Raw genomic sequence first — 17,199 nt, forward strand, 5'->3', positions numbered from 1 at the left:
ATTCATTTTGAGCCTACTACAAAATACACATCAAGCACAACGTAGTCATGAAAGACAACTAAATAGAAGTCTTCCCTCTTTCACCTATTCAAAATTATCTAGTCCAGCCTTTCTGGAAAACAATATGGATGTTCCTCAAAAAATTAGAATTGAGCTCTCATATGATCCAGTGTATATGATGATTTCTTCTGCATCCAGCATCACTTCCTCTGGCTGTTTGAAATTTCACATCAGAGTGCTTAAAAAAAATGTGGAGTTAGCCATCAGTGTGTGAAATCTAATATGTTTTCCCAGTCGAACAAGGTATTTTTGGAGGATTTTCTTTTGGTTTTCCTTTATTGAACTTTGCCTGACTTTATGCTTAGGATTACTAAACAGGACTTGGGGGGACATATGTTAAGTGGCAGAAATTGAACCCAGATCAGCTGAGTGTACTTACTTTACTCAATTTCTAACCCTGTTTTGTTATATTAATTTAAACTACTAAAAATGATGCCCTTATTGACAGTTCACAAAACTTTTTTCACCATTAAAAAGTTAAATTAACTTCTGCCAAAGACTTATTTTGTGAATGACAAATATTTGTTCCCCTATATAAGCAAAGCACAATTCCATTATATTTCTGTTTTTAAACTAAACATTAATGTATTAAAACAGGTACTGTTCTTAAAGCTTTAGGTTTTGGAATTGGGGTTATACTATATCAAATCTCATACATTATTTTTTGGTTAACTTCTCTGATTTCCAGTGCTTTAAATTTAATGACAATAATACAATAATAAATCATTACTGACATTTTTGTACATTAGACCAACTCCCCAGTTCCACTGTCCTAAATTTTGGTTACCAGCAGACAACGATGACCTAAAAATATTGTGTAGTATATAGAAAAAGCTCAAGAAGAGAATCATCAAGTTCTAGTCCATGCATTACATGATCTGCCAGAACACCATATTCCCACCTCTCAGCATAAACTAAGTATCCCATACCTAATATCACTTAGAGTAGTCATAAAACAAATATTATAATATGATATTGAAACATCATATTCATATAACTTCCCTATTTTATTATTGCTAATTTCTTAATGTGCTTAATTTAAAAATTAAAATTTATTTTAGAAATGAACAGTATATTTGGTACTATCTTTGGTTTGAATCATCCACTAGGGGTATTGGAACATACTTCCCTAAAACCAGAGGACTAATGCATTTTAATCCAATTGTATCATGAATGGAGGGATTTATCTCTGAAATAATGGCCCAAGAATTGGAGATTAAAAACACAATCCTGACATACTATTTTAGGTTAAAGTTAGATTTCAAATGATTCTGATTGAGAAATTAAGATCCTGCATTCATAATCAAACTAAAATATTTTGGTATTTTATATAAGCATTGAAAGCCAAGAAAATCAGAAAACTAGTTATAGAATTCTTGAGGTAAATCTTGAGATTATTTAAGAAAGCATCTTTTTAAGAACAGAGGGGTGTCAGGTTATCTGACATTCCATAATCATTCTATATAGATACATTCTAAAGTTAACTAAGAATAAACTATGAATAAAACTTCATTTCAGTGGCATGATAAAAGCTCTCATTAACAAATGAGGATGGATTCTGAAGACAGTGCCTTAGAGGCCACTGTGCTCTAATGACCCTGTGACTCCTTAAATGTGGATTTAAAGTATTAAACTATGAAATAATAGACTGCTCCCTCAGATTCCAATGACTAGGAATTCAATGAAGTCAATTTTGGTTTGCCTGATGACAGAAAGGTAAGCTCTATAAGGAGAATTTGACTTTCTCAGAATACCAGAAGTCAAAAAACTTATGGTGAGTCAAGGACATCACTACATATTCTCTGCAAGATGATCAATATCCAAATATCACTTCAAAAATAAACAACAACAAAAAGCAATTTTTAGCAAGCTGGATATGTAGGAGGAAGGAGAGTGCATTATTTGTGAGCCATATACACTTCAAATTCAAAGTATTATGCAGAAAAAATTCCAACTAAAAGTACAATGATTAGAAAAGAGCTCATTACAAACTAAAAATAAACTAATTCAAACTATGTGTGCGGTTTTAACAAAATAAAAGATGTAAAAATGCATCTGCTAAGTTAACCATACCCTATGGAAATTGTACTCTCCCTTACAGAAACTGAAATCTGTAAGTCTGTGATGACTGAACAAAACAGTACTTTAAGTGTTTTCAATGAATATTTCAACAGAAAGAAAACAAAAGGATAGCACTTTTTCCCCCTTTTAAATCCTCTAATCTGCTAACACTGCAGGAATATTGAATTTCTTAGTATCAAAGCACAAAGATCTTTGTATTCCTCAATTTGAAACTCTTGCATGATAAAAATCAAAATATTTAATAATAATAGTTACAATTTGTATATAATTGCTATTAATCATGAAGAAGTGAATAAAAGAGGAAAACAATTTTCAGATATCTCTAATCTTAACCTACACACCCCATGGCTCAATTTAACAACACTGACATTCCAGCCAATAGAGAAAAGGAGAAGCAGAGCTTCAGAGTACCTTTATCTTTTAAACCAAGCTAATTCACTGCGTATAACTTTCATTCATACCACAAAGCAGTAAAAGCACACATCAAAAGTTCTAGTTCACAGAGGTTATGAAATGCTATTAAAACATTTTATGAGAATCTAAATCCTATCTTATATCATAGTCCCACTTTGCCTGACCCCCTAGAAAATCAATTATGGGTGTGATCACATCACCTGAAAGCAAAGGAAAGAAAATAAAGTTTAGGGCAAGAGAGACAGTCGAGGGTTTAAGAAACATGACTTGCATGAAGTCAACCTTGCTTCCATTCCTAGTACTGTATGTACCAAGCACTGCCAGTAGTGGTGATCCCTGAGCACAAAGTCTAAGAATTGCTGAATTAATGCTTTTTGATTTTTCCAATACCAATACATAGTACAAGATATTTAAAAGACAACCGATATGGAACTATTTTCAAATATTGGTTTACTTAAGGAGAATATAACACATTTATCGTAAATGGTTACTGAGTGATTAAAAAAAAAAAAAGAAACAGGAGAGATTGATTATCCCAGTGTGCAAAGAAACTTTATGAAAGAAACTAAAGTTTGGAGTCAAATATCTCATATAATATACACTAAAGTGGCTTGGTTGAGTTTTAATTGAAGATTTCGATTTTATTTTAAAGGCTCTAAATCTTTTTTTTTTAATTTATTCATTTATTAAGGCTCTAAATCTTTACTACTAGTGTTCATTATTTCACCTCGGCTAGAAGGTAGCAGGTATTTCTTTTTTTTTTTTTTTCAATGACAATAGCAATGTAAGCAAGTAACTAATATTTTTTAGGACTCAACCATCCTATTTTCACTGTATATAAATTTCACATGAAGAGATGTAAAGAATTGCTTAGCACAATTTTAATTAAGTAACTGCATCTTCTTTTCACTTAATGAGGCAGAGTGAGAACTTTTTTTAATATTTTTTAATATCTTTATTTAAACACCATGATTACAAACATGACTACAGTTGGATTTTAGTCACCAAAAGACAACCCCATTCACCAGTACAACATTCCCAACACCAATGCACACTATCTCCCTCCCTCAACCCACAACCCCTGCCTGGATTCAAGACAGTTCTCAAAGTGAGAAATTTTACTCTAGAATTATGTGGAATGATCACCATCAAAAAGCTAAATGTGGTGCACGGTGTTAGAGATTAGAAAGCAGTTTGATCTTAAAAAAGATACTTTCGACTAAGGATCCAATTCTTAATACACTTAAGAACAGCCAGTGCTGCTTTACAGCTCAAAGTTCCTCAAAAAATATTTGATAACTGATACTAGCACCAATAAAAAAGGATACCACCCTTGTCAAAATATTGACATTCTGAAATGTAAAAAATTGAAACCAAATATGCTAAGGAGCAAAATGTGCTAAATAAGCTACTGAATATATAGGTCTGAAATTCAAATGACACTCACATGTGAAATGTCAGAATATTTTTTTAAATTTGACCTTTTTACAGTTGGAAAAGCATGCTCAGAGGCTTTCCACAACTCACAAACTTCAGTAGCACCAGTAGTAGTTACTACACTTAAAAATCAGGGAGCAAATAAAAATGAAAATGTAAAGTTTTAGAAACACAGCTTTAGCTTCAATGATCAATTCTGTTCAGAATTATTTAGAACAAATGTCTGAATAAGTACAAAATAAAAGTGTATTTCTCTATTCATTAGTTTTCATAGAAAGCAAGGGAAAGATGATTCTGATAGCTCAAGGGGCTAGAGTACATATTTTGCATGCAGGAGATCCTTCCCAATCTCATATATCTTGGTGTCCCCTGGAAAATGCCTGAAGCAACCCTAAAGTATCAAGGAGTAGGCCCTGAACATCACCAGGAAAGGCCTCAAACCATACAAAACAAAAAACAAAAAAAAACAAAACAAAACAAAGTGATACAAAGGTAGGGAAATAGAATTAAAAAAAAAAGAAATCTGGCAGTACAACATTGCATGCTGCTGACCCTGCAGCAAAACAAATAGTACCCCCGCCCCCAGGCATCATCTGGAGTGATCCCTAAGCACAGAGCCAGTAGTTTTCCCTGAATAGCACTGTATCTGGCTAGATTGTATTATATGAAGAAAAGGAGGAATTTTCATACTTAGGACATCGACTTCACATATAATTATAGGAAGGAATCAATTTATAAATCATAAAATATTCAGGTTTTAATTGTTCTTTATTCTTTTCCAATTCATTTTACAATCATTTTTCAATCTATATTTCCCATTATTAATGTGACAAACACTAAATAATTTTTCCATTATCGCTGTGACAACTACTGAATAATAAATGAAATGCTTTCTGAAATAGTTTAGAAGCCATTTTCACAAATATTCTGATACGAGATGCCAAAAGTTCTGGAATAGCAAAAATCAGATAAGAATTAATACCTTGCTTGCTAGATTTTAAGAAAGAAATCTTTCAGGGAGAACTCCAACTGTATTTCCATGTATTACAAGTCTGAATGTGTTAACAAAATTCACATTTTGGAGCAAACAAATAATAAAATAAATTCAAATATCCTAAGCATATGTTTCTAATCTTCGGGATCAGATAAGTTATGTTAGTTATAGAAGATAACAGTGGCATTGGCTAAGAAAGCACAACAATGAAAATCTGAAAGTCTTTCTTCTAAGAAGACCAGGCACAAAACAAGAATGCCCACTCTCATCACTACTTTTCAATATAGTATGGAAAGTCTTTGCCATATCAAGTAGTATAGAAAGTAGGCAAGAGATTAATTAAAGGCATGCAGATAGGAAAAGAAGTCAAGCTTTCATTATTTGTGTTATACTTTAAAAGTCCTAAAGAATCAACAACAAAGCTCCAAGAAACAATAAACTAGTATAGTAAAATGGCAGGTTAAAAAATTCAACACACCAAAAACCCATAGCTATATATTACTCAAATAATGAAATAAAGGAGAAAACTTGAATTAACAATTCCAATTTTACCTCAGAAAATCAAGTACCTAAATATCAGCTTAACAAAAGAGGTGAAAAGACCTATACAAAGAAAATTACAAAACACTAATAAAAGACATAAAAGAGGGTAGAAGAAAATGGAACTATCTCCCATTCAGTGATCTGAATGATTAACACTGTCAAAATGATTAATGCCAAAACTATTATGCAGAATCAATGCATTCCCTTCGAAATACACATGAGATTTTCAAAGAAATGCATCAAACACTCCTGAAAAATATATGAAACAATAAAAACCTTGAATAGTCAAAGCAACCCCAGGGGAAACGAAGATAGGAGGTACCAATGCTCCAACTTCAAACTGTACTACCTAGTGGTAGTAATTAAAACAGCATGGTACCTGAGTAAGGACAAACTCCCAGATCAATAAACTAGTAAGAAGAATAGAGAGACAGATTCTCAGGTATATGAACGGCTAATTTGGATAAAGTAGAAAAAGAATAAAGTGAGCAAGTGGTACTGGAAAAACTGGTTGGCTACATACCAAAAGCAATGGACACCATACCTTGCAGAAATGGATTACCCAGTGTAAGGAGCAGTTAGGGAAAAGATGAAGTGGAGAAGTGACATCAGTAAAGTAGTGGAAAGACTTGGGCACCTTAATGTTGGCAATGGTGCAGAAACACTGTACATCAAAACTGTAAGTCATCACTGTTTTAACCATGTCAGATAAACTACAAGTAAAAAATTGAGACACTACAGTGGAAACACTATTGAAATAGTTAAATAATCATTATGAATTTTTTAAACACCAAAATTTATGTAGTTGGTTACAATAGGTTTCAGACTTACATTGCTTCTATTTACAGTCCCACCACCTCATGTTCCAATTCCTCCACTGCTCATACCTGATTCCCTCCCACCCTCCAATCTGCCACCTTCATAGTTATATTTTTTAGTTTAATTATTGTGGTCTTGATTCCACAGTTAGTTGGATATCATAGTTTAGATACATATATGTATTTTGTTTATATGCCATAAAGGGTTCAAGGAACCAGCCCTAACCTTTGTCCCAAATGTGTTACTTCCATAAGACTTCTTGCTTCCCCCACTTCTCCATTTCACTTTGCATTGTGATCTAGAAACAGAGAAACTATCTTTGCTACCTATCATTCCCTAGATGTTATTCTATAAATCAAAGATAAGAGAATTTTCACATTCCTACATTTTAATAAACTATAACAGGATCAAAACAGACTTAAAAATGTAAGGAAACTAAAGACTTATGTTAAAACTAAAAGGTCCTTATACACAACTATTTTACCACATAAATTCTATTTCTTTTATTTTGGAGGGGATGTGGGGAAGGGAAGTTACGTTTCCAATACAAGACATTATTAATATTCAAAAATTCCATCCTCCAGCCTCCTGTAATTTGTATGTATTTGTTTTGGTCTTAAAGTTTTAGCTATAGCTACAGATATAGAAAACACTTCAAATGATTACTATGAAGACAGAAACTCACACAGTGCCTGAGATCTTACTCTAATTCTCAGTAACAAAAAGAACACCACTATCAGAACAAGTGATTCTAGAATTGAAGAAGCTTACAGGTATACATGCTTTTCAGAAACAGGACCCTTGAAAAACAGAAGCTAAAGTCTTTTGTTTATTTTGGGGGGTTACACCTGGATCTGCACTCAGGAATCACCCTTGGGCGATTGGGAATCATATGGGAGGCCTGGGATTGAACCCAATTTGCGAGATGCAAGGCAAGTACCCCACCATCTTTCTAGCCCCAACTAGAGATCACCTTTTAACCTCACATTGCCAGTCCTGAACCGCAGGTAAAGATTAATTCAGAGACCAACATTAGAAGAAAAGAATTAGGCATTTGGTTTAACATAGAACTAGATGTTATAGTGATTAATACCTCTTTCACCCTTCTCTGGACAGAATTTAAGTAAAGCTAGAAATGACAGGTTCTTTCTCCTGCAAAATATGCAGGAAAAGAAAGAAAAAATCACACATAATTGGAGTATTTGGGTTTTCAATCTGCAGATACTATGATTCAGTATTCTAGTCAGGGAGTTTAGACACTTGTATTTCTGGTAATTATCCCAAGTGTACCAACATAGGCATTCTATTGATCAGAATTCAAAAAATAATACATCCAAAATTGCTTGCTAGAGTATCAAAACCACAAACCACTTGAGAAACAATCTAATAATAGATTCCTAAAGAAGAGGCTGTTTTCTAAAATTTCCTTGAAGAGGATGGTCAAGCAGATTTGGGAATAAATAGGCTGGACTATACATAGACACAATCATAGATTATAAATTTTTAGAGAAGCACTGATGCTTGTATTCCTATTTTGACTAGCTCAAGGACCCTGAGTAAATTATTGTCTTATAATTTCTTTAATTGGACTTGTGATAATTTTTAAAGAGTAAGATTTGATCAACAAGGGGCAAAGAGGAAAAACTTGGGGAGAATTAAATAATGCCTAAAGAATTGAAAAATAATTGAAAACTGACATTTAATAAAAGCATGTGGTCTTGAACTAATCAGCTTAAAATCCATCTCAACATCTGTTAAGTCAAAGAATGAATTTTGGTTGTACCTCAAAAATTCCAATATTTATTCCTTGCATCACAAAATGTATTTCACTTCTCTAGAATGTATCATAAACAGGTGTCAAGGATTCTGAAGTTCATTTAAAAACTCAAAAACATGTCAGTTCATCTGTACAGGCAGAAGTAGTTTCCTATAACAGTTAATGACTAGGAACAAGGTAAAGATTAAAGTGCCCTTTAAATGGGCACCAGTCCAAAAACAGGGTCTGGCAAACATAATAAATAGAATTCTAAGTGAGAGATTGTCTTATTTACTACATGAGGAAATTTATTGATGCATTCTCTAATCCTCATTCAAACAAAATCAAGCCATCAATCTGCTAACACTGATATAACCAAAAATTATGTAGTAAGAGTAGACAGACAGTACAGAGGGTAAAGCGCTCTCTTGCTTTTCATGCAGCTGACCCAAGTTTGATCCCAGTACTGCTCATCATTAGGAGAGATCTCTGAGTATAGAGCAAGCAAAAAACCTTGAACACTGCCATGTATGGCCCAAAAAATAAACAAAAATTATGTAATAAGAATAAATGAGTTCTCTGAGAAATTACAAAAAAAGCAAAGACTTTGCTGCCTATATCATAGTTCTAATACCTAATATATGATTTCCTAGTCAGCATTATTTAAGTAAGGTAAGGTATTTGATGTTTGCGCTAAAAGACTAAAACTGTTTTTGAATGTCATTTTTAACCATACTAAAATTATGGAGAACCAATATAAACAGAGCTACATAAAGCAGTCCTTATATTTTAATAAGGACTTTAATGCACATATTACTATGTGTGTCCATTTTATGAAAGATTCAAATAGTGTATTATTGTGAACAGGTTACAAATGAATTTCTTATCATCCACAACCTATTAACAAATGACTTCAAAGCATGTTTACAGCAATATGTTCAATGGAAATCTAGTGCTAGGAAAATAGTCCACAGAATAAAGCTAGGGAATTATAAGCCATCTGGTTTCTTTATAGTAGGGTTTTACTTTTCAAATTTAAATAAGAACTAAAGAGTGCAGCATTCCTTACAACTTTTCTTTTAGCAATAACAAGCAAGGTACTTGCTCTGCAAGGAGCCAACCCAACAACCAGTTTCAGAATCACTAGCACCCTATATAGTCCTAAAGCTTTGCCAGAAATGAACCCTGAGTACAGGAGTAAGCCCTGGGCACCACAGTGAGTGGTCCATACATCATATATAAGTGTGTGTATATGTATAATATATAATTCTATCAGTACAACACCTCTTTTAAGGAATAGTTAGGATTGTATCTCATGAAACAATGCTTAGTATCATGTAGCACTGTTTGTTTTGCATAGGCACACTAAAATGGGAAAATCTCACATATAGAAAGAAATTCTTGTCTAATAGAGGTAGAAACTTACAAATTTTGTAGTGAAGTGCTACCTTTCACCCTGAGCATTTGTCATGGAAATTTGACTTAGGCCTCAATGGATTGAAAATCAACCGTTCAACCTCTAACCTCAGATCACAATATTGGTAGCAGCACAGATTACGGCACCTGCACCAGGAATCAAACTCCCGCAGGGAAAGGCCCGGATGTCAGCCTTGCAACACCCTGAGTAGTACCCAGGGTAGGCCAATAAGACACCCTGATGACAAAGAAACAGCAACAACTTGATCTAAGGGCAGGCTGCCCATTCTAACCACCCAATAATGGTGAGATGAAATCAGAAGATGCTCTGACCTAGGATCTGTGCAAAAACCAATATCTCTAGTTACAGAATACTGTTTACAACAAACGTGATTAAGCAGAACTTTTCCTGGGACGACAAAGAAAGACTTTATCCTAGGCTTCATTCTAGGACCTTGCAAAAACCAAGATCTCTAACTACAGAAGACAGACTTTGACAACCATGACTGAGCAGAAATTTTTTCTGGGACCAAAAAGATTCACTGGGGTTGGACAACCAATATGCCCGGAGCCTGTAGTTGGGTCTTTTTTGACAATATATTTCATGGGTGGAGACACCCTTTATTTCTTAGACCAATGGAATTTTCTTTCCAATTTCCCAACTTTTGCTGTGAGTATGCAAAGAAAAAAGAAAAGAAAAAAGCCACATCTGCCCCTCCCCCTTTTCTCTCTCTCTTTTTTCTTTTTAAATTTTACTTATATTCTAGATAGGGGCTCCCACCTTTTTCATAGAACTATAGAACTTGAATAATTTTGTCCTGTCTCACATTTCTATGTCTTCCTACAAACTGAGAAAAGAAAAAAAAAAAAAAAAAAAGTGGATGGGGCCCCAGGGCCATGCGGTCTCAAGAACATTGAGTGAAAAATATAAAAAAAAAAAAAAATTCAGATCTAAATACCCAAGCCAGGGTGCCAGACTGGTAACACAAGTAGTAAGGCATCTGCTTTGCTTGCACTAGCCTAGGATGAACTACAGTTCAATCCCTGGGCGTCCCATATGGTCCCCCAGCCAGGAGCAATTTCTGAGTGCATTGCCAGGAGTAACCCCTGAGTGTCACCGGGTATGGCCCAAAAACAAAAACAAAACTAGAACAAAAAATAAACACCCAAGCCAAAGTCAATGACAGTAGAACCAAGAGACCCAAACAATAACAAGCTAAACACAAAATGGAACTGTTACACCAGTAGTCCAGGGGGCTAGAGGTGGAGGTATGACATGCATGTTGGGAACTCTAGTGGAGGGAGGTCAACACTGGTGATGGGAATGGCCCTAATTCTCTGTCACTAAACTCCTGAAATACAACTTTGAAAGACTTGTGATTCACAATGGTCTCAATTAAGAAGTTTAAAAAACAATGCATATTATGACCCTACACTCAACGTGTATTTTCTTGGGTACTCTATTGCTTTCATCACTGAAAAGAAGAGAGAATGAGGCAGAAAAACTAAAATGAAATAAATGGGTACTTTTTTATGTTTGCTATTATCTAGTCATGTAATTCAGATTAGCTATAACCCATTGTTCTCTTATTATTGTGTACTCTAAAACCAGCAATAAAAGTATACAAATATATAAACAAAAATGTATAAATGAACATGAAAGCTAACAGTTTCTTCTCTCCCCATGAAATTTCACTTTTATGCTTTGTTCCAGTATTTATCCAACAGCATTATTTCTAATTAAACAAGACATACATCTCTTGCACAGCAATTTAAAATGAAGTTGCAAACTTCATAGATAAAATATACTGTTTCATTAATAACAATTCAAAATCAAACAGATAGAAGACCTCTGTGCCCTGCTTTTTCAACTTTTTAAAAACTATTTCTCTATAAACTTTACAAATTCTGGTAACATTAATTTTATGATGAAACAGAAAATTCTCATCTGTTTGGGGGCCAGAGAGTACAGTAATAGTACAGCTTTTCTTGCACATGGTCAATTTTATTTAAATCCCTGGCATCCCGTTTTAGTCACATAAACCTCCTAAGAGTGATCCCTGAGCACAGAGCAGTGAGAAAGCCCTGAGCACTGCCAGGTGTGGTGCCAAATCAAAAACACCTGAAGAAAAAATCTCCCTGATATCATTATGAGCATATAATTAACATAATTAAAATATAAATGTTCACCATGGATTGATAACATTGTTTTTAATTTTTACCTCAATCTATAGGTAAAGGAAATTAGGTAATTGTCCAACGATGTAAGGACAACCATATACAACTAAATACAAAAGAGAACAGCCTTTTTCTTGAGAAAAATAGCTACAGATAGTATATCAGAAAATGTCAAAATTGATAAATTTAAAAAATTAGTGTGATCCCTCCTTCCCTGTGTCACTCTAACAAGGAAAATCTGAAACAAAGAACTGACCTGTCCAAGGTTACATGACTATTTCTGGTCTGGCTCATTACACCTTTACTGTATTGTTAATCTACTTCCATTATATATAATTTTATATATTTCATTACGAGTTGTTTAGTTATTTAATAAAGTCATTTAAAATATCATCAATCAGCTTTAATACTAACAAACACAACAGAGTTCTGTCAATACTTTATGTATTTTAGTACTTGAAAACATTTCCTGCAGAAAGTATTAATTTTCTATAAATTCAAAATTTTGACTTATAATTAACTCTAAAAAACTTGAGATTTTATACTATGAAATATGCAAAACATACTATCAATAAAGCTTAAATGATCATAATTCTTGTTTTTCTTATAAAGGGTACATCCACAGTATTTAGAGGGGAATCTATGTGATATCAGGGATCACTCAAGGACCCTCACATACTAGATATGTGGTATACCAACTGAGGAAAATCCCTCTACTTTTTAAAATGGTGCAACAGGAGCTGGATTGGTGGTACTGTGGGAAGGCATTTGCCTTGCACATGGCTAACTTAGGACAAACTGTGGCTCGATCCCCCGGCATCCCATATGGTCCCCCAAGCCAGGAGCGATTTCTAAGCACATAGTCAGAAGTAACCCCTGAGTGTCACCAGGTGTGGCCCAAAAACAAAAACAAAAAAATGGTGCAACAAAAGTCTCATATTCAAATTTCAATTGTATGTTCTTTGAACAAGAAATTCACAAACCAAACCACTTCTTTTCCTAACTAATGAAACGTAAGATCTTCTTATACTCAAATTATACTACAGCATATACTTAGATATTAAAATGTAATTATAACCATTTCCCCTGTCATATGTATCATGTACACAGAAGACTAAACAAACTTAGGAAAAGATACCTTAGTTTTTCTCCTAAATTCAAATTCTCCTAAATTCAAATATTCCCTTTATATCAATATTTAAAGAAAAAGTAATTTACTAAGCTCAGGCAACTAAAAACTAAAGTTTAACATGAAACTTGCTGTCCTGAAAGGAAAATGCACATTTAAAACATTAGCAAAGATTTTACCATGCAGTTCAGAGTTTCTATGGCTATAACATATACTGTTTATAAAAGTACTTTATACTTCAAAAAAATTTGAAGTCTAAAAACTAGTTTAGCACTACTTAGGTAGTCAATAAGAAATATATATACACACACATATATATACATGTATAAGTATGTGTAAAATAGAGTTGAATATCTTATAAGTAGCAAACTAATTTTTCTCACAATTGTAAGGTAATCATTGAAATATAAGTAACTATATAAATCCTCATACCTGTTATTTTGTCTCTTACAAGCTTACAGGACTCTATCTCACCAATGCTCCCAAAAAGACTCTTTAGTTCTTCCTGTGTCATGTTCTGAGGAAGGTAATTGACTATTAAGTTGGTCTTGCTGTCTTCTGTGTTCCCAGAGTCAACTGGTGATGAACAGTTGTTGTTTATGGTGGTTGGACCATTGGCTGTGTTATTGCAAGTTGGCCCATTAGACAGTTGTGTTTCCATGGCAGCAATTACCTGCTAAAAACATAGAAAATAAAAAATGTCAGAATTCATATTTCATGAACTATTAGATTCTATCCAAGAATTTAAACACTTGCCACAAAACACAGTCTAGTAATTTCTGCTGAAATTACAAAGAATATTTCAATAAAAGTACAATGCCAATGCTAATTTTTACTTCATTTTAAGTTCTTCAATTAAATATTCAAATTACACATTCGCAGATATTTTTCATTCATGCACGTATAAACAACTTCAAGCTTAAACATTTCATTTTGGGTCTACTAACACACCCTTACTCACCTGCAATATCCACAAATGAACAAATTTTAGTACCACAGGACACAGAATTAAACTCCAATTTAAATTTAAACTAGAAAATAAAAGCGTTTAACATGCTACCAAAAACAAACAAAAAACAAAACAAAACAAAAAAACAAAAACATAAACTTAAGAGATTTTCAGCTAACCTAACATGTTCAAAGCTCTAAACTGACAAACATCTATTAACTTAAAATCAAGGAGCAATAATACTTTGAAAAATATAAATTTTTGTCAACATGTACTGTTTTGGTTACATATTGAAAATGTTTTTTATTTGATTGACAGTATCATACTTCTATCATTTGAAAGAAATAAGAAAAATACTAGATTGTATGTTAGGGGGTGAAAAGGTTTATAGGGTAACTTGGAAAAGAAGCTAGCAGTACTTAGTGTATATTGTAGAGACAAATAGCCATTCTTCGTGACCTTGGCAAATAAAAATTACCAACAAAGCAACTGATCTACCCCATCAAAATAAAATTCCCAAATAATTCAATATCATATTTGATCCTAGCTCAAATTTTAAGGGAAAAATACTCTATCCAGTCCATCAAAGCAAAAATGTAAATATAGGAATTTTTGCCAGCAGACTAGACCAAGAAATTTTAATTTGAGCAATAAACCTGGATATCTAAATTCGAAATAAACAGAGTTGAGGAAACTGGTCTCAAACTGTTAAGCCACTCTAAAAAGCACATTATTTAAGCAAATTTGGGTCTAGCTTCCTAAAAATCAATACTGCAATGTTCTGTGAGCAAGAAAGTCACAAACCACAGCCCCAAATTTTATAAAACCATCTTCTAACAGGTATTACTTTGAACATCAAATACTGTAGAAAAGTCCAAAAATCAAAGCACCACTTAAGGATTCTCTTTCCTATTTCATTCAATACATCTCTCATCACCACAAAGAACCACAACTCAAAATCGACAATGGTGAATTGATGGAATGCTAAGTTTAGGAAGATTTAAGATACAAAAAAGTAAAGAACTATGCCAAAATAAAAAAAATTTTAAAGAAAACAGATGGAAAGAATGTTAAAAGAGGGGCAGAATATCTTTTATAAAGTATATTTCCTAAGAAAAATAAGCAGGCATGAGAGAGTATAATGTATAGAAAGAAATTTCTACTGCCAACAGACATTCATAAAAGGCAGCAGCAGAGGACAGACTGTCTAATCAGCCAGAACACGAATCTATACTGATAAAAACAAAAACAAACAAACAAGCAAACAAAAACAACGGGAGACAAAGCTTAGACTCCTATAAAATATCAACAACTTTTAACCCTTCCATGACTTCATTTTCTTTTAAATCAAATGGATATTTATTTTGTAAATTGGAAGCTACCTCTCTTAGAAAATTTTTCTCAGAATACATTCACAGGGGTTAAAACTACTTTCAAAAATAAAAACTGAAAAAAAAACTAAAACTCAAGATATGAATTTATTATAATTAACAAATTTATCTTGAACTGAGAAAAATGGTTTCAGGTTTCTAACAGCATAACTATTTCATTTTGCAAAGCATTAACTTTTGGTCACTCTTTCCATAGCAAAATTCTTGTCTTATTAACCTTTGCCCAGATGTTATGAAAACAATGAGCAGCAAGATGACAATAGCCAAGGCCAATTAAACCAAATTGTTGCTCACAAGTTAGGGTATGTGTTGAAGTTTAATAAGCCCCAAATATAAGAGATTTGGACTAAAGCTCATTGGGACACCATCTGAAATAGAAAGTGTTCACTGACTGAAATTAGCAGAATTTAGCAAGGACAACAAACACTCCACACTTAATTGTACATTTATTTTCATGTTCAGGTGGCAAGAATGAGCTCCTAAGCCAACATTCAAGTGAACAGCTGCAGTAGGCTGTGTGTGCTGAAAATTACAGCATCTCTCAGCTATAGGACCATCTGCTCAGAATAAAATGATACTAATGTGCTATATTTTACAAATAATGCATATTCCATTGATAGGCTCAACACAACTGTTCACAGAATGCAAACTCTTCTACAGTTACTGGGCAAATAATTTTCAACCATATTTAAAATTTCAACAATTTTTAGAGCATCAAGAATTGTAAATAACATCAAAATTTAGTAACCAAAAAAATACATAGTAAACAGAATGTAAAGAATTACGGTAACTTAATATTCAGACCATACCAAAACTTTTCCTTTTTTTCCAAAAAAAAGCTTGTAACTCTTTTCTTTGCAGCTGCACTACATCCTGATTTAGATTATAAAAAATTACATACAAAAGCATGGTTCTGATTCTAATATATAACTAGTGTTAAAATTGCAATGTGCTTTACATCCTAATGATGGCCATACCTCATGAGCCTAAAGGTAAGAATAATTAGGTTGCCAAATTAAAAGTTCAAGTGTTTGGTATGGCCTCAGCACTCCTGCAACATGCTAAAAAAGGTAGCCTACAGAATTTAATAAAAATCCCACAGACCCCAGTCCAAGGCTCTGCTGCCCACGAACCACTTCTAAGCAGAGAAGCCACATCACACAGTCTGACTGCCATGTTAGTTTGGAGTTGCCGTCTGCAATATGGACACAAAAAGTACCGTATGTTAGATGAACAAGATAATGCAACAAATCAGTTTGTACAAAATTTACAGTGATTGTATTGATATATTCCCAGCACGTCCATGCAGTGTGGCTTAATTGAATTTGAGGCAATTCCAATCTAATCTTTTCAAATTCATTTTAACATGTAGTTTTCTTGCACAAATTAAGCATTTTTAATTAAAAGCCCGATTTTAAAACAATATAAGCTAGTAGTTACCTTGGCATCTATCCTAAAAAATTACTATAAATCACATCTCAAAAAAATGTAACAGTAAAATGAAAATTCTGCATGCTGTCCTGTCTATTAAGAATGTGGGAGAAGGGAGGAAATGTGAGTGAAATTTAATAGTGATAGATGGCAGTCCAGCAATTCATAAATTAATACTCTGTATAAAGGTATTCCACAAAATATCAGTGGGCATTAAAAGAAGTTCTATTTAACCACACTATTACCTTACACTACAAATGGTCCTTAATCCTGGGACTTAAAATTAAAAGAGAATTGAAACCCTATGAGGCTATTCTGCTGCTATAGTCAAACTGATCTCTAACAGTTTCACTGAGAATTGTTCACATAAGAGGCAGTAAACCAGCATCTTTCAAATAAAATAATTGGACCAATAAATAGAATTTTTTGGAGTACTGTTTATATAGAATGTCAGCTTTGTCCCTAAGCAAGTCAAGTGAACATTTTTTAATATGTAAATTGTAAACGCAGCACGATTTGAAATTAGTGCTGCTATGAGGTCTCCAATACAGTTAAATGGCCCATTTACCACTTATTACAACTTGCCTGAAAAATAAACAG

At 33.3% G+C, this 17,199-nt stretch overlaps 1 protein-coding gene across 5 annotated transcripts in view; it reads right to left on the reverse strand.

The window, feature by feature from the left end:
• Positions 1-17,199, reverse strand: part of ELAVL2 (ELAV like RNA binding protein 2) — a 191,778-nt gene that overhangs the window by 75,227 nt on the left and 99,352 nt on the right. For 3 of the 5 annotated variants that reach the window (XM_049769377.1, XM_049769378.1, XM_049769376.1), the window contains exons 2-3: positions 16,273-16,363; positions 13,261-13,504 (exon numbers count right to left, since the gene is read on the reverse strand). In XM_049769377.1, coding sequence (XP_049625334.1) covers positions 13,261-13,504; positions 16,273-16,344 — 316 coding nt within the window. In that variant the 5' untranslated portion in view covers positions 16,345-16,363. The remainder of the gene's footprint in view (positions 1-13,260; positions 13,505-16,272; positions 16,364-17,199) is intronic. The other 2 variants (XM_049769380.1, XM_049769379.1) reach the window with 1 other exon arrangement.

The sequence above is a fragment of the Suncus etruscus genome, chromosome 1 (assembly GCF_024139225.1).
Source record: "Suncus etruscus isolate mSunEtr1 chromosome 1, mSunEtr1.pri.cur, whole genome shotgun sequence".
NCBI classification, from domain to species: Eukaryota; Metazoa; Chordata; class Mammalia; order Eulipotyphla; family Soricidae; genus Suncus; species Suncus etruscus.